Below are 23,145 nucleotides of genomic sequence, written 5' to 3' on the forward strand. Positions count from 1 at the left end.
GTCAGCCAGGTTTGCCACCTTGTTTAGGACACAACATTTTTTAGGGCATTTTGTCATATGATGTTGTACTGTTTCTTCAATATTTTTGTGAAAAAACAATGGTTCACCTACACTGTTCTGAATGGGGGCATTGAAGAGTTTAAATACTCTGACTCTGATACCTCTTCAAAGCGGTGTGAGGTCAGTCCTCAAACAAACTCCCAGGACAGTTAATACAAAACTGGAACTTTTTAAGGTTGAGTGGAAGATGGAACAGATGATTTTTACCCCACTGCATCCAGACAAAAAGATGCAGTGGGGTAAAAGAATTGCGCATGCGCGAAGCCACTGCTGGCATGTGATGCGCAGCAGAAGAAGGAAGAGAGCTGTGTGGCTCACTAACAGAGATTTTATTGGAAAAGTACAGAAAAATATTCTTTTTTTCAGTATCAATACCTACCGAATGGTTTTGGTCGGTACTAAAAAGGTATCGAGTTTTGGTACCCAGCCCTACTCACATTTCAATTCAATTGCAATTATCATGTCAACGATACAATTCAATATTCCAATGCATCTCGATAACTTCATTTCAGTTTGTTTGTTTTCATCAACAAATAAAGGATGTCACATATAAGCTACTTTTTTCTATTGCTCAAAACTTGTCTGAACACAGACTGCACTTGTTGGTCCACTGTGACGTATGTGGCTGAAGAAAACATACTGCTGTTATTTTTAGCTTGTACAGTCCCGATCAGAAGTTTAAGACCACTTGAAAAATGTCAAAAAAAATCATATTTTGCATGTTTGGGTCTTAACTAGGTTCCAAGTAGAGCTTCAACATGCAACAAGAAGAAATGGGAGTGAGACAAAAAAATTTTGAGCATGCAATTTATTGAAAACAACACTTGAACTGAAACAGGCTGTTTTAGAGCTGACTAAAAGTTTAGGACCACACCTCCAAAAAAACCCTGTACACCCCCCAAAACAGAAATCAGAGTTCCAAACATGAGCTCAGCAATGAGTAGCTCCACCTTTATTGTTAATCACTTCAAAGATTAGTTGCCATGTGCTTGATGCAACCATTTCCACGAGGTGGGTGGGAACATTTCTCCAAGTGATGAACACCGCTGCATGAAGGGCATCTACTGTCTGGAACTGTTGTCCATTTTTGTAAACGTCCCTTGCCATCCATCCCCAAAGGTTCTCAATTGGATTTAGATCAGGGGAAGACGCAGGATGTTCCAAAAGAGTGATGTTATCCTCCTGGAAGAAGTCCCTTGTCCTGCAGTCATTGTGTACCGTAGCATTGTCCTGTTGAAAAACCCAGTCGTTACCACACAGACAAGGGACCTCAGTCATGAGGGATGCTCTCTGCAACATCTGGACACAGCCAGCGGCCGTTTGACGCCCCTGCACCTCTTGAAGCTTTGTTGTTCCACTAAAGGAAAACGCACCCCAGACCATTATGGCGCCCCCTCCACTGTGGCGCACAGAAATTTTTTTTGGGTCTACCACTTGACTTTTTTGTTCCATAACCCTCAGGATCATTTAAGAAATGGCTGTCATACTGCATCCCACCTCAGCAGCAATGGCGTTCTGCGTGAGACCCTGCTTATGCAGTTCAACAACCCGACCATGTTCAAAAAGGTTATTTTGCCTTTGCCATCAGAACATCATGACAGTGTGACTACGTGACAGAAAATGACAATGAATCTACATTTTTGCACAGATTTGGCCTTTAAAGGTATGTGTTCCTAAACTTTTAATCAGCTGTAAAACAGCCTGTTTCAGTTTAAGCATTGTTTTCAATAAATTGCATGCTCAAAAAATGTTTTGTCTCACTCTCATTTCTTCTTGTTGCATGTTGAAGCACTACTTGGAAACTTGTTAAGAACCAATCATAGAAATATAATTTTTTTACTTTTTTTTTTTTTTTTTTTTTTTTGCCATTTTTCAAGTGGTCTTAAACTTTTGATCAGGACTGTATTTAACAATCCATTAGTTTCTTCTGAATAAATTAAGAATCCTTTATGTCCACATTGCAATGCATCACAATTGTATAATCATTATACAATTAATTGTGTCAGCTCTATTAAATGTGAGATTGTATATTTGATTGATCAAATGTATACATGTCTATTTGTTTTTGAAACGGTCAGTTTGCTTTATTGTGCTTTCTATTTGCTTTCAGAATGCAAAAGAACGCTAATCTACACTGAGCATCTGAAGAACAACATGCAAGTCCTCAAACACATTGGATCCAAAACCTGTTCTAGTTCCTACGACACCATCAGAGACTTGAAAGCCCTCTACTGTCAAGTCTGGTTAAAAAGAAACTTTGTCAACCACTGCAAGTATCAAGTGTTTTAAATTTGATTTGACTGTTTATTATGTACATTTTTGTTTTTGGTTGTATTAAGTTTAATATTATGTTAGTGCCTTTTTAGTCATTAATTTGATTATTTAATATAAACTGTTTAATAATTGTTTCTATTGGTTTTTATTAATGTTTCTAGCAAATTATAACAAGTAACTGAATGTAAATTTTATGCCAATCGGCCACATTATGTTTATTACCTCATTTGTAGGACCTTAATTTTTTCAGGGACATTCTGGCTACAACAGCTGCCATATTGAATGTAAATATGAACTTTTAAATAAAAAAAATGTATTGTATTATACAGCTCTTCTGTACTTTTTGAATAGGAGACTGTAATCAAGCTTATTAAAAATGTATTTTGACAACAGATTTACATTATATTAGTTTTTTATTTCAATGTAATTATTGTACAAAAAACAACAGTTCACTGTGAATTTTACATTTATCAACAAAGTATACCATTATGTATTCTGCATTATCACTATATTTTCCACAGTGAAATTCAGGCAAACAACGGCTGCCAGTAATTTACTGTAATATTGAACTTTTTAATATTTATTTTATACAGTTTCACTGTATTTAACAATGTAAGACTGTAATCAGGTTAATGGAGTGTATGTTGTTTTTACATGAATTACCCATAAAGAATTTTATAATTTATTTTTAAATTCATAGTACAGTATTATTACAACCAAGTAATGCAGAAGAGCATCTCTGAACAAACCACTCAGAGAACCACACACACGGTCACCACATTCTTACTCAGAATTACTCCTTCATGTTCAAGAATCATTTTACCCCTCAGCCACGAAAGCCTGGTAGGGTATGGTCACGGGCGTGGACACCCAAATTTATGACTGCGATAACTCAAGAAGGAAGTCACCTAGGATTTTCACATTTGTACCACACGTGCATCTAGTAGGAGGCTGAGGGCTGACAAAGGCGGCTGCCGGGATGTTGTTTTGAGCGTAGGCTGAGAGGCGGCAGAAAGTCTGAACACGTCACCAATCTGTCGCAAGACAGGTGTACCTAATAAAATGGCTGGTGAGTGTATGTAAAGCAGTTTTGTACTTTTGTGAAGGCAGGGTCATTCTTGCTAGTAAAATAATGTTAACGTTTAATTGTACTTTGTGCATTAGCGTTCTTACACAGGACACTGAGTATTTCTACTTTAACAGACTAAATAGAGTAAAAAGAATAGACTGTTAAAGTGAAACAAACTGACGGCTCAAAGAATTTAGTGACTGTGATGTCGGCTTAAGGAGATGTTGCACCATAATCACATAATCACAGGTTGCACTACATCCGTTTAATTTTGACGTTACAACTTTTGGGTTATTTCTGCAATTGCACAATGTGAACACATGATGGCGCAGTTGTGTTAGTTTTTAGATTAGCTGGGCTCTAATCCAAGGCCACAGCGCCGCTGGACACACACACACACACACACTCACACTCCTTGGACTACTTGTGTCCCCGCACTGTTGGTAATCACTGTGCGCACTAAGTTAATACCGGTGTTTTATCTGAGCGTTTTTCTTTAATCTGACATCTCCCGCAGTGCTCATGAACATTCCTGCAGTAACTCAAAAATGTCTATTTTTGAATGCGTTTTATTAAAAACCGAATTTTGCCTCTGAAATCTTAAATACTTTAACACTTCCGTATTAAAAGCCCCACCTGTGATGCCCAATTATACCTTACCGTGGCCTTTTGATACCGTATTTCCTTTATAGTCCCGCGAGAGCAAATATACCAAACCTGACTTTAATGACCTGAAATTTAAAGAGTCTTTTTTTTAAATCGACATTTCTTCCTGAAAGCTCACCAATCATGTCTGATATTTTGAAAATTGAAAAAGTGGCTAACCGACACTGTTTGATTACATTCACAAGCGTTTATTTCCTCCACAGTTTAGCTGTGGGCCCACATGAGCTGACACGCGGTGATAAATATGTTCGTTAATATTTTTGGATAATCTGATCCTGCTACACGTGTTTGATTTCTTCCCGATCGATCCAAACACCTCTCACACTTCTCAATTTTTAATTCATTCCATTATATTATTATTATTATTATTATTTTCTGCTCAGCTGTGAAATTCTTTATATCCCACACGTTCATCCGCCACCGTCTCCTTCCTCTATAAGCAGGAAAACTGAAGCATAAAAGACTCTTATTCTCCATAATCAAGGTCAAGAGCGTTTTTCAATAACCTTTGGGAATAAAAGCCTGGAACGGCGCCAGTGCGCCCTGCCAATCATTTTCACAGCCAGCCGAACACCGCTAAAGTTGTTGACCTTTTGCACCTAAACAGATCAATACGCCGCAGTTTATTCTATTAAAAAATAGTCCACCGAATTATCTATTAATATTTGTATTTAGTTTAAATCCCCCCTCTGCGGCGTGATAAATTGTTTCAAATAACAGATGGTGCTAGAGGGAGAGACAAAGCGGGGAAATCTGGTAGCAATTATCCTCAATTATGTTCATTGTTATTTTGAGCTAATTATTGTTATTGTCACTTTTGTTTGTGTGTCTTGCGGCGCTAGGCTGCAATAAGCAGGCCCGAGGAAGACAATGGGGGGAACAGGGATATGTTGTGACGAGGAAATGTGGCTTTTATAATTGAGCCTAACCAGCTGGTGTAAATAAAACTTTGATCTAAATGTAGAGGCTGCGGGTCTGCCTCGAGAAATAGACTAATAGGATGTGGACTCGGGACTATGGTCGAACGTACCTTACTTTTCTTCTTCTTTTCTTCTTGGGGGTGTGGGGTCGCTACATTATTTAATTACTATGATTTTAAACAAAAACTAAATCTGCGACTAAGGTTTGAGTCATGAAGACAGAAAGATTCAAATCGTGTTTTGGGACGTTTGTTCTGTTCTTAGATAGACTAGAACGAAACTATCCACGCTGGTTAAACGTCTGAGATCATTAGATTGCCCTGTGATGTCCACTCTGCTGAAGTGCCGTTGGGCTTCCCCCCCTCCCCCCTCCTTTTTCAGCTCCTCTCTCTGAACTTTCAGCACGGATTCGGGCAGGACTTCATCTCCACATTTACAGAAAACCTTCTAAACGTTTATTAGAAATCATCCACCCCCAAAAACGAGGAGAAAGCGGCCCGGAGGAGGACAGCGGGAGAAGGGGTTCCGTGGCCGCTGCACGCGGGGCAGACCTAACTCCTCTCCTTTCTTTGTTTGGGGGCGTCTCCTCTCTTCCCGTGCTGTCCCCTCCCCTCTTTCCCTTTCCATCCCATCCCGGCTCTCTCTCTCTCTCTCCCCCCGGGGCGGGAGAAGCCGTGTTTGGTTCAGAGAGGGTCCTTTGGGAAGAGTCACAAAGCGGTTTCCTCTGAGAGAGAGGGAGAGCGAGAGAGAGAGAGAGAGAGAGCGCGGAGTGGCGAGAGCTCGGGAGTCTTCCGCGGGAAGCAGCGCAGCTCTGGACATCACCGACGCCAGCGCGTCCCGGACCACTGAGCTGAGGGAGAGACGAGAAAGCGAGAGCAAAAAAAAAGAGGAAGAAAGAAGTGTCAGAAGATGATGACATCTGATCCGGGTACTAGCTGATCTCTCTGTTTTTTTCTCTGTGACAGCCCAAAGCTGTGGGTTTCCACGCGCACCAGGAGTGACTTTTTCCACCCTACACACATATTTTACGCACAGGGCGTGCGATTTTTAACCCTTTTTTTTAAGTGCTTGGATATTCTGGATTTTATGACTTATTATGATTCGCCTACCGTTTTAGCACCAACTCCCTCCTCAGGACAAGAGAAAGTGGAATAAAGGGTGCACGCTGGATTGAGGTCTTTCTAAGCGCACGCAGCACCAGCAGCAAGAGTGCGTCTCAAGGTTCCTCCGCTCGAGTCACTGAAAGGGATCCGCCGGAGAACAAGTGCAAAGCCGGGAGGAGAGAGGCAAACGGAAGGACTTGCATCGAGCTCAGGAGGTTTGTTAATGTTTGGAATCCAGGAGAGCATCCAGAGAAGCGGCAGCAGCCTGAAAGAGGAGCCGCTGGGAGGCATGAACGTCCGGAGCTGGATGCAGGGGGGCGGCGTGCTGGACGCCAACACGGCCGCCCAAAGGTGAGCTGTGCCTAAGTGAGGAGCACTTCCACCATCACTCATTTGCCGAAAGATGGAATCAGCCTGCGTGTTCTCCTCCAGGATACTGCAGCTGTACAAGAATTGAGACTTTGCGAATGGAAGTGCAGCAGTCCTAAAAAAAATCTGTCCATTCAACTGCTGATAAAATCATCTGTAGAATTAATAATCTCATTCAGAACAATTCTATCACACAAGCTGTCATTAACTAAACAGTTGTAAGCAGCATGTGCTTGGTCTAGAGATTATTTTTTCCGCACATGTTTCAGATGCGATTTATTAAGGATTAAATCAAAGAACAAATACATAAATGCAGTCCTGTGCTAGAGAAAAAAAAATCCTGTACTTCCCCCCATTTTCAAACTTACTCGTTGTTTTATTAGAAGGGAATAAAATTCTCCAACTGAACCACATCCAGTCACAGTAAACGTGGATATATCACGATCTCCCCTTTACGCGAACAGCAAGTTTGTGCTTCAAGTTGGATTACAGATTCAGGAGATAATTAAGTAAAACAGGCAGCTTTCATAATCACAATCTTTAAAATAAGAGAAAAATCTGCCAAAAAAAAAAAAAGAGCACAAGCTGGATTTTACTTTCAGTGCTTGTAGGCCCTTTAGGTTTGTTTTTATTATTTGTTTTTATTTATTTATTTTAGGTTAACTTTACATAATTATTATTATTTAATTTTCTCTCGTTCTTATATTAATTTTGAATTTTTCTAATTTTACAACATAAAAACTTTACATCCTCTGACTGCTTCTAACACCCCCCTCCGTCTGTGTGTCTGCAGTGGAGTGGGTCTGGCTCGGGCTCACTTTGAGAAGCAGCCGCCCTCCAACCTGCGGAAGTCCAACTTCTTCCACTTCGTCCTGGCTCTGTACGACCGGCAGGGTCAGCCGGTGGAGATCGAGAGGACGAGCTTCGTGGACTTCATCGAAAAAGAGAAGGTCGGTTCAGAAATACACGTTGGTCTTAAGAGTTTTTAGATGAAGGAAGATCACTGAGATTTTGTGAAGGCCTCGAATATTAAATTTGGTTTCTGACATTACTGAATGAATTTTTAACGTCCCATTTTAATGAACTACTTGTCATTTAATTGTTTGCATTTTTATTATTATTATTTATATTATTATTATTAAAAACTAAAAATACAATATTATAAACATTATAAATATACTGTAAGGCACAAACCTCCTTAAACCCTCGTGTGTATTTGATAAATTAAAAAAAATGCCTTTCGGCGTTTAAATTGTTTTAATTTACAGCTCCATTCAACGCAACCACTTGTTCTATATAAACAACGGCGCTGCAGCCCGGGCTTCTCATCAATTATGACTTGGCTTAAATTAGATGAAATGTATCGGGAGAATTCCGTGTTGGATTTATTGGCCCTCCGAACACAACTAGTAATTACGCAGGAATTAAAAATCCACAATAACACCACGATTACACACGGAGAAATTACAGGGCTGCACTCCTCTGAGCATAAATCAGCTTTTATTTAATGCAAGACCGCTGTAAAGAATTCATTAAGTTGGATGTATGCTTCACTAGCCTACATGTGAAAACAGGAAAAAATTAATTTCTTACTATTTTTTTAAATGGTGTTAAATTTTCCATAAACAGCTCTGTGTTTGTTGTGTGTGTGTCAAGGAGACCAGCGGAGAGAAGACCAATAACGGGATTCATTACAGGCTACAGCTTCTTTACAGTAACGGTGAGCAGACTGGCACACTCACACACACACTCACATATATATGCATGCATAGTTAGAGTCAGCTTTGCCAGATCAGCTTCATGTCTTATTTTATCAGACACTTAATGATATTCACACAGGCAGCAGCTGATTCTTGAGGTGGGGGGGAAGAGTCCTGTCCTCAAAGTAGTAAAATAAAATGTTGCAATGGGTTATCAAGGCTTCCAGAATTTATGTCAACGAAATTGCAGGGCAGAGATTCACGATTGTGTAACGTGACCGACTTCTATTAGTCAAATTTCAAGGCAGCTGTTACAGGATGTGACCCAGCTTTGTGGCTTCATTGCTGTCACTGTCCCTAAATTAGTTTGTCCAGTTTTATGTGCTCTTTATTTTTCTTTTCTTTTTTTAAAATAATTTTTTGACAGTGTGAGCTGCACTCTAACCCAAGCAGGGACATCACAGCACCAGCCTCCTGTGTAATAAAGAATAGCTACAATTCGTGTCTCGCATGTGTTGATATTTGGGAGTCAGAATAGGCACAAGCAATTTATCAGATAAGTCAATAAACAAGGTGCTTGAATCTGTTTACCACCTTAACACGGGGCTGAACGCCCAAGGTCTCCTGTTGTGTAAACTATGCCGAGTTAAACGTGTGATTTTTGTGTGATTTGGGAGCTATATGGATACAGCCGGCTTGGCGTAAGGCTTGCATCGCAGCAGAGAGAAACGCAGAAGCTGAACAACATTTATTTTCACACTGAACTGATGAGCAGCTGCTGGCTGATCTTTAATAAGCCTCTCACTTTCTTCACAACCCCTTTCTGCCTCGTTAAAAAGGAGCCACTGTGTGTCAAGTCGCAAGTGTGAGCGTTTAAACCAAAGAATGACTGTCTGCTCTCAGATTGTTCTCCACTGACTCATATTTCAGGCCTAATTAGGAAACATTAATAAAAGCTTTAAGAAGAAAGAATTTGCGAGTCAAAATTACGTTTGCCCCGCTCCTTTGTTTATTTATTGCGAGCTTATTGCTGTAAATGACGTTAATCTCGTTTCCTTGTTCCCGCTGCTGCCACTTTGCTAACCTAATTCCACATATTTTAAATGCCCTGCAACGTGCTGCACTGTGTGTTAAAATATGTGTAAAGTTTACAATATTTCTCCCTTCCTCTGGATCCCAACAGGCATCAGAACAGAGCAGGACTTTTATGTTCGACTCATAGACTCCATGACTAAACAGGTAAACACACACCCTAACACACTCTCAGAGCGGTCTGTCACCTCTCCTGTTACCTCTCTGACAAAGAGCTGCTCCACTGATCCTCTTGTTCTCCGCCGCCCTCTTCTATCTGCGTGTACTCGCACACACAGAAATGAATGTTTATGCGTGTATGATTCAGTGGGTGGGTGTTTCCAGAGTGTATGTGGGTGGGGGCACACACACACACACACATACACACATACGGCATGGCTCCAGGCGTTTTTGCCTGTGCTCCTCTCGCTGTGATTAGAGTGAGGAGGCAGCGAGCGGGTGTTGAGGAACAGGAGCGTAATTCTGCTGCTCGCAGTAGGAAGTGGAAAGATATAAGGGCACCTCTGGGATTTGGTCTGCTGCGTAGCAAGCATTCTGATCAGATCCAATTTTTCTGTTAATGCTCTTGTTTTTGTTTATGTGTACATTTATAAGAGGGAGAGCGAGAGAGAGAGAGGGAGGGAGACAGAGAGAGGAGCAGGTAGAGTTTGAGGAGAGAGGCGGGAAGACAGGGATGCATTTTCAGTTTGTGCGCTCCTGGTCCCGCAGGTAAAGTCAGGATGAAAACTGATTGTTTTTGTTCATGAAGAAAGTGCGAGTGAGAGTTATCTGCCTGGTGGAATGCAAAATGTGTGTGTGTGTGTTGTGAAAGCCAAGGTATGAGGAGCCAAGAAGCCCACCATGCACTGAATACTTACTAATGTGACTCCAGGCTCTGACAGTCTCACATTACTGCTGCCACGTTGCACCACATACTGTGTGTGTGTGTGTGTGTGTGTGTGTGCACGCTGGCAGGCCTAAGAGACCACACTGTTTCCTAATAACACTCTTTAGGTTCGGCTTGGTGGGGTGACAACCAGCACACACACACACACACGCATACACACAGTTGGGACTTTCTCCTGTAGAGTTTGAAAAAATTAAATACATGCACACTTTTTCATGCTGAAAAAATTAATGGCTTTTTAGAATTTCAATATTTGAAAAGGGGGGGAAAAAAAGGATGGAGGCAGGTGTGCTGCACCTGTGGTGCCTGCCTTGCACTGTGTGAGTGCTGCTCTGTGGCTGTGTGGATGGGGAAGGGGAGGTGAGCAGGTGTTTAGTGCTGCATGTATACAGTAAATGTGCAAAGGTGCTTTGGAGAAGGCGTAAAGCATGCTCGCTTGAGTTTGTGTGTGTGTGTGTGTGTGTGTGTGTATGTGTTATTCCCAGTAGTGGAGGAATGGAACTTTAACAGGTGGTCAAACCAAAACAGTCGCGAGGTTGGCTTAGCTGGTCAGTGATGTCATGGCCGCTGTCTCTCTAACCGCACACACAGACATTTGTTCGCACCCACTGTTGTCTTGCCAGGCGGGGAAAAAAAGAAAAAAGAAAAGAAAAGAAAAGAAAAGAAGAAGAAGCCACACAGAAGTCCAGAGGTTGCACTGGTGTCTCTCTTATTTCACTGGTTGTTAACAAGATGTGGCTTCATGCACCAAAATTGAAAACACACGACCCGAGTCCAGCATGCCCAAACACATTTTTGACAGGAACACACAAAATAAAGAGCTGCTGAGTTTGTAACCGTGATAATGAAACAGGCTTTCTGTTTTACAACTTAGGAAATAATCGTCAATATTTACATTTGTCATGATGCAAATGCTCGAAAATCCAGCCTTATTCTAGTCTCGTTAATCTCTCTTGGTGCCGCAGTAGCATACCTCTCACATGTTTCACTGTTTAAAAGCCAGGAAACAGAAGACGATAAAAACAAGAAAGCAAGAGGGTAATTTCTCTAAGATTATTCAGAGTAAACCATAGAAACATAGATTTGTCTCCATTTTTTAGTATGAATTTCTCAGTTTTAGTAGTTGATCAGCGGTGTAAAGTATTAATTTTAGTTTTACTTAAATATTCAGCTCTGTAATTCAGAGTATGTGCGACACACTATAATGAGGCAAACGCCTTTTATTCTGTTTTTTTCCGCCCTTCTCACTGTGATTTAACAGCCAGTAAAGGAAAAGCCTACTCCAACATTTGGCATTTAAAAGCTGCTGCCTGTTTCTGTTCTATTTCTGTAAGTCTACCTGTTCTGTGTTTGTGCGCTGAGGGCCAGAACTGATTGTGTTAAACGGAGAAGGAGAGCACCTCCTAGTCTTCAGAAGCAGAGCGTGGAGCTCGTTGATCACGACTCTGTCCCGGAGAATAAAGCGTCTGTCACTGCGGCCCTGTCGGATCACTAGCTCGCTAGTCGACCTGACACTAACGCAGGAGGAAGTGTGTTCCCCTGCTTAACGGATCCTTGTTTACATGCCGCACATATCACGCCACTTCAAAGGTGGGGAACAGAGAAGCAAAGATGCTGTGTGAAAGGCCTGCTGAGGTGGAGAGAGGAAGGAGACAGAGGAGGGAAAAGCAGATGAAAGAGAGGAGCAGAGCAGGCAAAGTGACAGCAATGAAGAATCTGAGGCAAACGTGGGCCGTGGCGGTAGAGGAAGGTACACACTAAGACAAGAGGCTGTCACAGAGGGTGGGTGACGTATCTTTGCATTGTCACTTTTCCTCTTTGGAGCTCCAGAGGTCTCAAGCTGCCATGAGGGCAGACCAATTAGAAACTTTAGACCTCAGTTTCATGCAGTTCTGCTGTAAATACTAATGTTTTGTTTGACCTTCCATAACGCAAGACCTCTCTCGAAAACTAAACTGGTTTAAAATGAAAGATTGTTGGCACAGGGCAAGCAGCAAGCAGTCAGGTGGGAAAGAACTGGATGTCTTTTACAGTTACAAACTTTTACTTTTGCTGCATGACCCAGACTGTAGCTTATCTATGCTGTTGACCGATCGCCTTAAATAAAGGTGGGCTGTTACGTGGTGGTACGTGTCACGGGCGACACGGCTGTTCTGTTTAGAAAGATAAATGCATTCACCCAGCCAAAGGTTTAATGGTTTACTTGTGTGTTTGCGTGTGGGCGTAAGAAAGACGAGAAAATAGCAAAGTGCAAAAAAAAAAAAAGTGAAGAGATGATGGTGATGTGCGCTCGCCGAGGTTAGGGAGCAAGCTCATTGCTTTCTCCTGGCCCACTCTTTTCCCATGGCGCAAGGAGCAGGACTAATCACAGACACAACTGTGGTTTATAAAACACGTTTCCTCTTCAGATTTGCTCTGTCAGAATTCTGTCCTTCTCTGTGTTTCCCCACACTTAGATTTGGCTTTCATTAAAGGGCAATCAGGGGATTTTACGGTTCAAATGTTGATGAGTGAGCGATTCCAGAAAGAGTTTCAGATGTCGGGTGTCGGATCAACCTCAGTAGTGTGTTAATGGGAGCGTTTTTTTTTCTTCTTTGTCTGAGGTCATTTAAAATATTTACAATCTGAACAAACGCTTATTTTCTTTCCTGCGTATTTGAACTTGCGTCAGACGCTTTGACAGCTTTTGGTCAGATTGGCTTTTCTTGGAGAATGTCAGCTTAGCCTGGTGCAGATTCGTCCATGAGCTCATTTTTGTTTCATATTTTCACCCCATGCTTGAATCGACTGTGGGTGCACATCCCTGGAATCCTGGACCACCAGGAGCTTTTCGGTCTCCAGGTTCACATATCGATAGATTTCCTGCAGGGGTGGGGAGGAGGGGTTCAAATGGAATATGCACATGCATGGAAAATTGTAACTGACAAGGGCCTCGGGCCCTGAAACACATGGGGGCTCCAATTCCAGAAAACACACCTAGCTATTAGTATGAAATGCTTTAGGCTACAATACTGGGGCCCTCAGACAGTACAGCCTCTGTCACTGCTTTCCATTAAGTTTTACATAGTTGGTACAAATGAGAGGTTCAGCCTACACCCTTTGCTCATCTTGAGGCCCCAATAAGAAGCCACTGGGAGGTTCAGAGCCCCTCCACTATGCCCCTGAATCCTGTTTTATGCAACCAGCAAAATGTGCCCCTGTTAATTTCACTTCATGGAGAATAAAAATGAATCACAGGTGAAATAAAAGCACTGATTATTCTTCTCAGAGGGTTTGCATTTGAGTTTTGGGCCATGTGTAGTATATCTGACAGTCCATAAGCTTTAACGCTACTTAGACATAACATAGGTATGCATTAACATGTGAATATACATGTCTCATTTTCCAAGTATGGCGGTGTCAGTGTGGCCTTGTTAAGTGGTCTTAAAATCAGCTTTATTCATTCATCATTGTTCACTTGATGGCAGCAGGCAGTCTAAACATGAGCCAGAGATGATTTTAAAGGGCAGAGAAACTTCCTGGCTGCTCATGAGGAAAGCGATCTTGTCACTCAGTCAGGCTCGCCGCAGTTTTCGGTATGACACATCAAACCAGCTTTTGCAGACCAAAGACTGACAGGGCGTGCGTATTGATTGATAGGTAGCTTAGTGGTGTGTGACTTATGCCGGTTTATTCTGCTTCCATAGCAGCGCGGGAGTGTTGTGTAACAGAAGATGGTGAAGCCTCGGCAGCAGAGGCAGAAAATGTGAGGCCCATTCTCCGGAGCCGATGAGATGATGGTTGTTATTTTGAGGATTTTGTAAAACAATGAGTGTGAATCAGCTCCGTGTGTGCATATGTGTGTGTGTGTGTGTGTGTGTGTGTGTGTGTGTGTGTAAGGAGGGGTGTGAGACACAATGGGTGTGAGTGTATGTGAAGTAGAGGTGCTACTGATGAAGGATGCGTTCATGGAGGTGAAGTGGGACCTAACCTGTTATCTCAATAACACTTTGGCGCTATTCTAAGTGTACGTTGCAGTTACGTTACAGAAAAACTACAAGTCAAGGTGCAGCTTCATGCACGTTATGATATAAATCTAGTTTTAAGCTAGTAATTTCCTCAAAGCTTTTTTTGAAAATGAAGGTTTAAAGTTCCCACAAAAACAATTCACTGATCCCATTAACAAATCTCATCTGTCCAACTTCTGATGATTGCTCTGTTGTTGTATTACATATCAGTTAAATGGATCTCTGTGAGCCACTCACACACCGTAAATAAAAACAGTAAGATGCTTTGGTCTGCTGTGAAATAATCACGCTGGAGCCTGCGAGTTTAACTCTCCGCTTTCTTCTTCTCCTCCTTCTTTTCAGCCGATTGTTTACGAAGGCCAGGACAAGAACCCAGAGATGTGCAGAGTGCTACTGACACATGAGATCATGTGCAGGTGAGAACAGATGCATCACATCTCAGCATCTCTCCTCTCCTCTCTCCTCCAGCATACTTTGCCTGTGAAGTTCTCACCAATCACCGCTATGTACATTTCTTATTTTGTCACCCTCATTAACCCCCCCCCCCCGACACGCACATACGCACACACACCTGAAGCCCTATCTGTTGAGGAAGATGAGTTTTGGCTATCATAGTTGTTGCTTTAATTATAAGCTTAAGATGAATTTCTTTGGAAGTAGGTTGGGAGGAAAGTTCTATTTATAGGGACGTTTTGCCGACCTATCCTATACAATAGGAAACGTGCGCGCGGGAACATGTGTAGTTTGTGTGCGCATGTGTCTCTGACGCCTGGTTAATTAGGACACAGAGAAACTCATTAGTCAATCTGAACCCTTCTGTTGTTTCATGGCTAACAAATGGGCCTTGCTCTTCAATCTGACTATAAAAAATAGGCAGGAACTCGCGCACACACACACACGCACACACACATGCACATAGATCCGTAGACACAAAGAAGTATGCTTGTGTATTCAGAGCCCTGCACAGCGCAGTTATAAAAATTCAGATTTAGCACATGCATTACGTTGTTCTTTTTCCTTGACCTTGTCACTGAAAAACTTTAACTGTACCAATATAAATTGGGGTTCATCTACATGCGCACGCAGGGACTTTAGTTGTGAAATCAGGCCCAATAATACTTCATCGTATAGCTTGGTGAATATTCCTCAGGCAGTTCAGCTGGAGAGGCTCATGATAGACCAATTGAAATTCTGATTTACAGTGAATATATAAATAAACAATTTGGCAACAGATTTTATTGTAAATTATTGCCGTTCATCAAGTGGAGGATAATTGTGGACCTGAATCAAATGTGCTTGCATAACCTGTACGGTATGACTCTCGTACAGTAGAAGGTGCTCGTTCTGTCCTGCAGGATTTTGTTTTAAATACTTCCTTTGGGGGAGCAACAGTGCAGAAAGTATGGCTTCTGCAGCGAGTGTAAACAGTCGCTTGTCTTCAACAGCCGCTGAGGTCAAAGTTACGGCTGTTGCCTCATGTTCTCACATGCTGATTCTGCAGCGGGGGCTTTGCACACAACACAACATGCACACACACACACAAAGAGCTCAGGGCGTCCATTAATCAGTGTGGCTTATTGTCACGGCAGTGCTATTAGCCATATGCTCCCAGCCAATCTGCCACCACAAAGACCTGCGTTGCAAAATTGGCTGGAGCGCTGGCACGAATACGTGAGTGATTTCACTCTAGAATTGGACAATAGATGCTTCAATGAACGCGCTTAATACAAATGTTGGTCGTGCTCAGTGTATTTTAACATTTGCCCTCTTTCAAATCAAGAAGCTTTATGGCATCGTAGATATTTTATTTCACTCTGTCTGACAGAGCAGCCTTGGTATAGCTGGTTGAAACTCTGTTTTTATTTTTAAGGTGAGTTTAATTGATTGTGGACATTTTAGCATAATAGTTTTTATTTCTTTGGAAACTCCAGGACATGAAATATACTTTCAGACAAAGTGAATTTGGAAAATCCTTGGCTGCTCAGCTTCTGTGTAAGCAGAAGTTTATCTGTTATTATTTGTATCTTTTTTTAACAGACATTTGAATGAAACATATCTCTCCAGGAACAGAATTATGGATTAGTGATTAGCCTGTCACTTATGTTTTTAAGTTATTATGTTTGCTATACTAATCAAAATCTAAGGCTAATCTCTTGACTTTATTTATATCATATGATCACTGACATGTTAACATAGCTGCTAATCATTCTGGCTATTAAAATTTAAGTTAAACACCCATTATCTAATTAGCTTTGATTGACCAACAGTCAATATCCAAAGATTTTTCATTTACAGAGACAAAAAAACAAGAAAAACAAAGTTTGTAAGTTGTGAATTTATTTTGGCATTTTCCCTCCCAACACATGTAAATTGCAAGTAAGAGACATTGCATTGATTTGGACTCATTGTTTCAGTGATTAAAGCACAAAGATCAGGTGAAAATCATGTCTTATGTGTGTTTGGTGGGAGATGCATGTTAGAGCAGATGATTAGCTCACCAGCATCCACAGATATAGGTCCTGCATTACTCCCATCCCACCCCTTCCTTCTCCTTTCATAGCATAAAACACTCTTCTCCTTCCTCCACTTCCTCTTCTGTCCCTTAAGTTTCCTTCACATCAATTCCATCCCCTCTGTTTCCCACGCCATCACCCACCCTTCCCTCTACCTCTCCCTCATCTAGTTTAGCTTTCCTTTTTCACCCCCCACCCCGGTCCCTGATCTCCTGCTTGATTCCTCTCTCTAACCTCTCTCTGTTGCTGCGCTCTGCTCTCCAAAGTTACAGTGTAATGACCCAGTTCATAGAGCGGCAGAGAGCAAATGACAGCGAGAGCAGAAAGAGCGGCAGATAGCGGAGACAATGAGTAAGGTGTAACGTATCAGTTGCTTTCTTTCTACCTCTGCCATCTGTGACAGCGGGAAACCCGAGATGTCTCCCCTTCCTCTTCTTCCCACCCAGACCCCTCCTCTCCCCTCCCTCCCCTTCTCACCCTCTTCTTTTAGCTCTCCCTCCCACGCATACCCTCTCACTCTTTACCCCCCCTCCCCACCCATAGCCATCTTTATCCTCCGCCCTCCTGCTTACACCTTTATTCATAATTGATGCATGCAAGAAAGCCTTTTTGACACACTTGTAGTACACATGTGTGAATTTCGGTAAGCATGTCAGGTGTTTGTTTTTTTTTCACGTATGTGCGTGCATGCGTGTGCATGCGTGTATACCACCCATGTGTTTTTGGCGCCTCGGGCTTCTTTTTTGTTTCCATCTCCACTTTACCTGATGGTTCATCAGTACAATTAGGATGGACTGCAGATTCTTTTCAAGCCATTTACATATCTGACAAAAAAAGCACAAATTCACTGATTCAAAGCTACTGAAAGATTGTTTCGTGCTCGATTTCGAGACGATTATGCTATTGGTTATGTTACCTTTGGAAAAAACTTGACTATAAGCATCTAAATGATCTCAGCTTGTTAATTACGTACTCATGAAAACATTTTCTTGCAACACATGTTGAGGGGATTTTAACTAATTAACCTTTCATAACCCCAACAGTATCATATTGACACCAGGAGAGGTTATTATTCTGAGACTTTACAAAACCCCAGAGTTACAATCATATTATGCAGTCACCTTCATGGGCTATGAAAATAGGTGTAATGCCCCATTACAGTCTAGTCTCATAGGAAAAAGTGTTGTGGCTATCCACAGCACAAAGCATGGTGTTTTACAATAAACGCTGTAAAATTGTGACCTAGCATGTAATGTTAGTATATGCGTGTGTAATGTAGGGGCAGGACTCCTGGCAATCTTGCAAAATGGAAAATGGAGCTTTGCAACATCTGGTTAAGGTTGTTAAAAGATCAGTTTTAAGCCAAAACACGATCTTGGTGCCTGGAGCTCTGGAACTTATCTTTATATTATTTTGCTATTCAGCTAAATTACTACCTGTGTAGTTCTTATAATGTGCTGTACAAAATTAAACCATCTATTTGAGCCCAATCCTAAAAACCTGAATGTTTGAGAGGTTGTTGGGATTCGGATGAAACTATTATCTTAATAGTTGATTGTTTGAGCCAGATGGGCAAACTGTGGTTAAGGGTGCACCTTATACTGGGAACACTGGTAATGAATATCAACCAGCTCAGCAGTAAAAAGTGGAGAAAATGGAAAAAGAAATGCTAGGCAGTGACCACAGCAACAAATTACCCATTAGTGAGACAAACCACGACCAACAATAAATCCGGCAGTGTCTTTTTTAATGTATTTGTTAAAGCAGCAATCCCACAGTGTATTTCCTTCAGATCCTGCTATACAGTCACTTTCCTTGTCTTGCAGGTCTATTTTTATCCTTGCTTTCAGGGCAGATTTCTCTGAAAGACTTTCAGTAAAATTCACGATGGCCTGTTTTCGACAGATATGGACAAATTCTGCAGATGTTGTAATAAATTTGTTTTATCAGTGCAGACGAAAGGCACGCACTGCAACATTCCCACCTAAACCTCTAATCTGGAAATTCCATAAAATGTACCCTATGCCCAAATTTTCCCCCCACTTTGCCCTGTGTCTTCTTTCCTGACGGTCTTCTTTTCTCTTCCCGTAGTCGGTGCTGTGACAAGAAGAGCTGTGGAAACCGTAATGAGACACCCTCAGACCCTGTTATCATCGACAGGTACTGTCTCTCACTTTGCCTCTTCTCTCTCTCTCCTTACGCACACACTTGCGCACACCCACAGACACACAGTGGACGAGGGTTTGTGCGCTGACCCGTTTGAACGGCGCCGTGGGACAGGATGTTTGTGTGTTTGGATGAGCTGCTGTCACTCCTCGATAGAATCAGCGGCCTCAGATGCACGGGAAGCATTTGAGAAACCAATTTTGCTTTTATAAGTCAAACAGCAGGACTCATGAGTGGGTGGTGACAGTGTGGAATTACACTTGCAGACACACACACAGGTTTTATCTGCATGTACATGCGCACTCTAGTAACGTAATCATCGATCTGTGCAGAGGGGACACAAATACACATCAGCTGCTCCGTTACATCCCAAAGGCGCACTTTCAGACTTGAGTGCTCAGATGAATGTGTGTTTCCTCTACGTCACGCAAAACACAAAGCAGCTCACTAGCAGGAGTCGTCTGTTGTTTTCCTGCCGCTCGTCTCTGTCTGTCTGTCGCTCTCTTTCTTCCCTTCTGTCTGTCACAGGAGAGGACTGAAGTTATCCCTCCCTTAACATCCACCCCACCCCTCTTTCTGTCTCTCCTGCAGCAGCACAGAAAAATGGGTCATGAGCAAAGAAGAACAAAAAAAAAAAGTGACAGAGAAAAACTGAAATGAGATCCAACCTCATTTTAATCTGATTTCTCCTTGGCAGTTGTTTTAACCCTCTGCGAGCAGTTCTGTCGGTCTGTCTGCATGTGTTTGAGTAATTCACAGGAAGAGGAGTGAAATATTCTACTCCCTGTCACCACATTGTTACACAACTTAAATCACTGTACAAAATATCATATTCCTGCAGATTTGTACCAAGTGTTTCTTTTTTTTTTCTTCTTCACCATGACCAGATGTTTGACTTTCAGTTTGTGAAAGATTTTTGGCAATTGTAATATAAGCTGATCATCTGCAACATTAAAAGCACTGACAGATGAGGTAAATACCTCAGATCTTCTTGTTACAGTGCAGTGGGTGCCGGCATTCATGTGGATATTACTTTCACAGCATCTAGACACTGTTGCAGCTCAAGCACACTCCCTGAGGCACTAGTACTCTTGCAAAGGCTTCTCTGGAATGGCTCAAGAAACACGACAAAGAGTTCGGGGTTTTGACCCTGCCTCGGGATATCCAGCTCTCCAGATTCCAGTCCAATCAAGCATACTGCATGTAAGATGTGCTAGAGCAAGTGAGATATAAGGAGATAACACTCCACAACTTACAGGACCCAGACGATCCACTGACAGTGTTCCCATGCCCTAGCCCTAAGCATACCCCCATTGTGTGGCGTGAGGAACCACACAATTGAAACAGAGGTTTAAATATTGTGGCTTATGAGCGTCTGATGAACAGTAATCACACCATGGACTCTCAGCTTTGTATCTGCTGTCCTTCAGTGCTTCTTCACTAAAGGTTCATAAAGACAAACATCAGTGTGATCAGCGCTGCAAACAGAGGTCATAAAGGTTATTACAGGGATAATTTGGCATGAATGAGATTCTTGATTCTCGCCACTTTGGAGGGGATGTACAAGGTTTCGCTCCATACAGTGCAAAACTCCTCTTTCCTCTTTCTTTGTGTTTGGAGAAATCTTATTAAGTGCACGCTCCTTCCTCTTGCTTTCCTTGCTAGCAGGTCCATTTAGTTAGCTAGCGAAACAAGCTCTTTAACCCCGTAGGGGAACTGTTATGAATAACAGACGCACATATAGCGTGTGTTATACGCTATATGTGCATTTGTGTGTTCGTGGAGGACATTATAGGTATTGCCGCGCCACCGCCCTATTCTCCTGTTTTGTCGGCTATCTCAAACATCTCAGCTTACAGCCTTTTATATATTTGCCTAGAAAGTGCGTATGTAATCTGCGTGTGTGGATTGATGGCCAGGGCTTGGGTTTGGCCCCTAAAAGAATAGCTGATATATTAGACACAAACTGACAAAGTAATAGCTGCATAATCATAATACGTGTGTCACTGTTTGTTACATTGATGCTTGATGACTATTGAAGTGTGTGTGTGCGCGCACACACAGGGGTGTGTGTCTCATTTTCCACGGCAGGAGGAGAAAAGCAGAGTGAATTGTGGGAGATGTCAGGGAACTTGGTCAAGATGGAATGTCAAGGTTACCGTGGATACCGTGGGATACTTCCTGTTGCCCCCTCCACTTTGCAGTGGTTCACAGCCTCTTGGTGTAACATCTGGAGCTCTGCTGTTTGACGCAAACATGTGGAGAGAGAATGAGGCAAAGTCAAAATAACAGCTTAAAGTGTCATTGATTGTAAACAGAAGTAGAGCTCAAATTAACTCACCCACTCAAAAGAAATATTCAAAATGTAACTTTAATAGTTATTTTAAACAGTTACAATGAAAACATTAAGGGCTTAGCAGATATATCCCCCTGCATCTGTGGTTATACATACTCAACTGTATGCTGCATTTAGCTATAATATTTACAAAGGTACAATCCTGATTGGTTGACAATTTGGCTTGAACTGAAAGGTAATGCCAATGTTTCGCTATGAAGAAGAAATGAAACAAAAAAGGGCATCTTCGCTACAAAGAAGATGCCTGTGAAAATTCCTTCTTTTCAAGGGCTCAACTAAAAGACCAAAAACAGCACAAACATAAACAAGAGTATCCCACATTCTTGTCTGTGATCTGTTTTTTTTACACTGCCCTCTGGTGATAGTATGAAGCTACAACATGCAGATGTGCATGTGCTAAGCTCCGCATTGGACTTATAGTTATGTGAAAATGTGGGATGATGGATGCTAATGCACTTAACTGACCGTCAGCAGATGTGAGCGCCTCTATAAAAGAAGAAGTTTTGGCAGTTTGGTGGTCTGGAGCGTTTATTCACGGCTTGGGTTTGCAAAGTTGCATCTGAACAAACCACAGAACCTCTGTAACAATGTCCTTTGGACATATGAGACCAATTGGAATTGTTTGGTCGTAATGCACAGCACTAAGACTCAAATGTGAGGCCAAGTGTCTGACAGCTAAAGCTTGCTGAAAATGGGTCATGCAACAGGACAATGATCTCAAACAGAGCAGAAAATCTATAGCAGAATGGCTGAAAAAGAAAAGAATGAAGGTGTTGCAATGGTCAAGTCAAAGTCCAAACCTCAACCTGCCTGAAATACTGTGGTGGGACCTTAAGTGAGCTGTGCAAAAACCTCAGTGAACTGAAGCGATGCTGTAAGGAAGAGTGGGCTGATTTTCCTCCACAATTAAGTCCTTCACAATGCAAAAGGCTGACAAAGCCATACAGACACACGATGATTTCGTTTTTCAAAGGAATACATAGAGTCCTGTAGAAACTTTCTTTTCCACGTGAATGTATGGACCACCAGTCCACTACTTTGCCAGGCACTTTAAGTAAGTGTGCTATTAAAACAGCTTGAAAACTTGCTCACTAGCGTTAGAAGCCTGCGATGAGCTAATCAGCATCATCAGAGTCAGTGCGACGTGTGTCTTGGCCCCTTTGCTTGACATCATAGGAAAACCAAAGGAAACTGCCCCGACACTGGAAAAAAATTGTGACGTTCCAGAAGCCTTGTTCATCCTCGTGAGCAATTTCCTGAACGATACCATGTTCATCTGTACAAACAATAGTATGTAAGTATAAATACCATGGGATTGGGCAACAGTCGTAATACTTAGGAAGGAGATCCATTCTGTTTCCGTGAAACTAATGTGTGAACAGCGCAAATGAATCCCAGAACAACAGCAAAGGCTTTTGTGGAGATGCTGGAGGAAAGAAGAGTATCTGCACTCACATTAAAACGAGCCCCATATCAGCATAAAATTGGAAAGAAAGCTCTCAGAAAGAAAAGAAACCACTGCCCTAAGACCTGGATACTGTTGCATGGTATAAATGCTGCCCAACGCTTCTGCAGGGATGGTTTCAGCCAAGTGAAACTGATATTACATTATAGCATATACAGCGCACAGTAGAGAAAAAAGGCTCCAAAATGTTGCTACAGCCAAGTCTGCAGTGGGTTACTGGCAGATGAAGAGATATGCATAAGCACACTTATCTACATACCATGTAAACGTTACATCGACATGTGAACAGAGTTAAGGCTCACGCTCATTTAAACACATTACTCATGCTTTAACAAATTCAAACATTTGTGTGTGCGAACCATTAAAGAGAGTGACTGACAGCTCATTGCGTGTCTCTCAGTCCTTGTGCGCACATGTGTGTGACTGACAGCTAGCCCATCGTAACATGTACGTATGAGTGTATCTGTGAGTGTGTGTGTGTGGCCCAGTTAATCCTTGT

At 42.0% G+C, this 23,145-nt stretch overlaps 1 protein-coding gene across 2 annotated transcripts in view; it reads left to right on the forward strand.

Moving 5' to 3' along the window:
- The first annotated feature begins 6,130 nt into the window (after nt 1-6,130).
- The window catches only part of LOC134636916 (transcription factor COE1-A-like), an 86,930-nt gene continuing 69,915 nt past the window's right edge, over nt 6,131-23,145 (forward strand). For both annotated transcript variants that reach the window (XM_063487184.1, XM_063487185.1), the window contains exons 1-6: nt 6,131-6,443; nt 7,255-7,411; nt 8,118-8,181; nt 9,345-9,400; nt 14,489-14,562; nt 18,751-18,819. In XM_063487184.1, the coding sequence (XP_063343254.1) occupies nt 6,316-6,443; nt 7,255-7,411; nt 8,118-8,181; nt 9,345-9,400; nt 14,489-14,562; nt 18,751-18,819 (548 nt within the window). In that variant the 5' untranslated portion in view covers nt 6,131-6,315. The remainder of the gene's footprint in view (nt 6,444-7,254; nt 7,412-8,117; nt 8,182-9,344; nt 9,401-14,488; nt 14,563-18,750; nt 18,820-23,145) is intronic.

The sequence above is a fragment of the Pelmatolapia mariae genome, linkage group LG10_11, assembly GCF_036321145.2.
Source record: "Pelmatolapia mariae isolate MD_Pm_ZW linkage group LG10_11, Pm_UMD_F_2, whole genome shotgun sequence".
In the NCBI taxonomy this organism is placed as follows: Eukaryota; Metazoa; Chordata; class Actinopteri; order Cichliformes; family Cichlidae; genus Pelmatolapia; species Pelmatolapia mariae.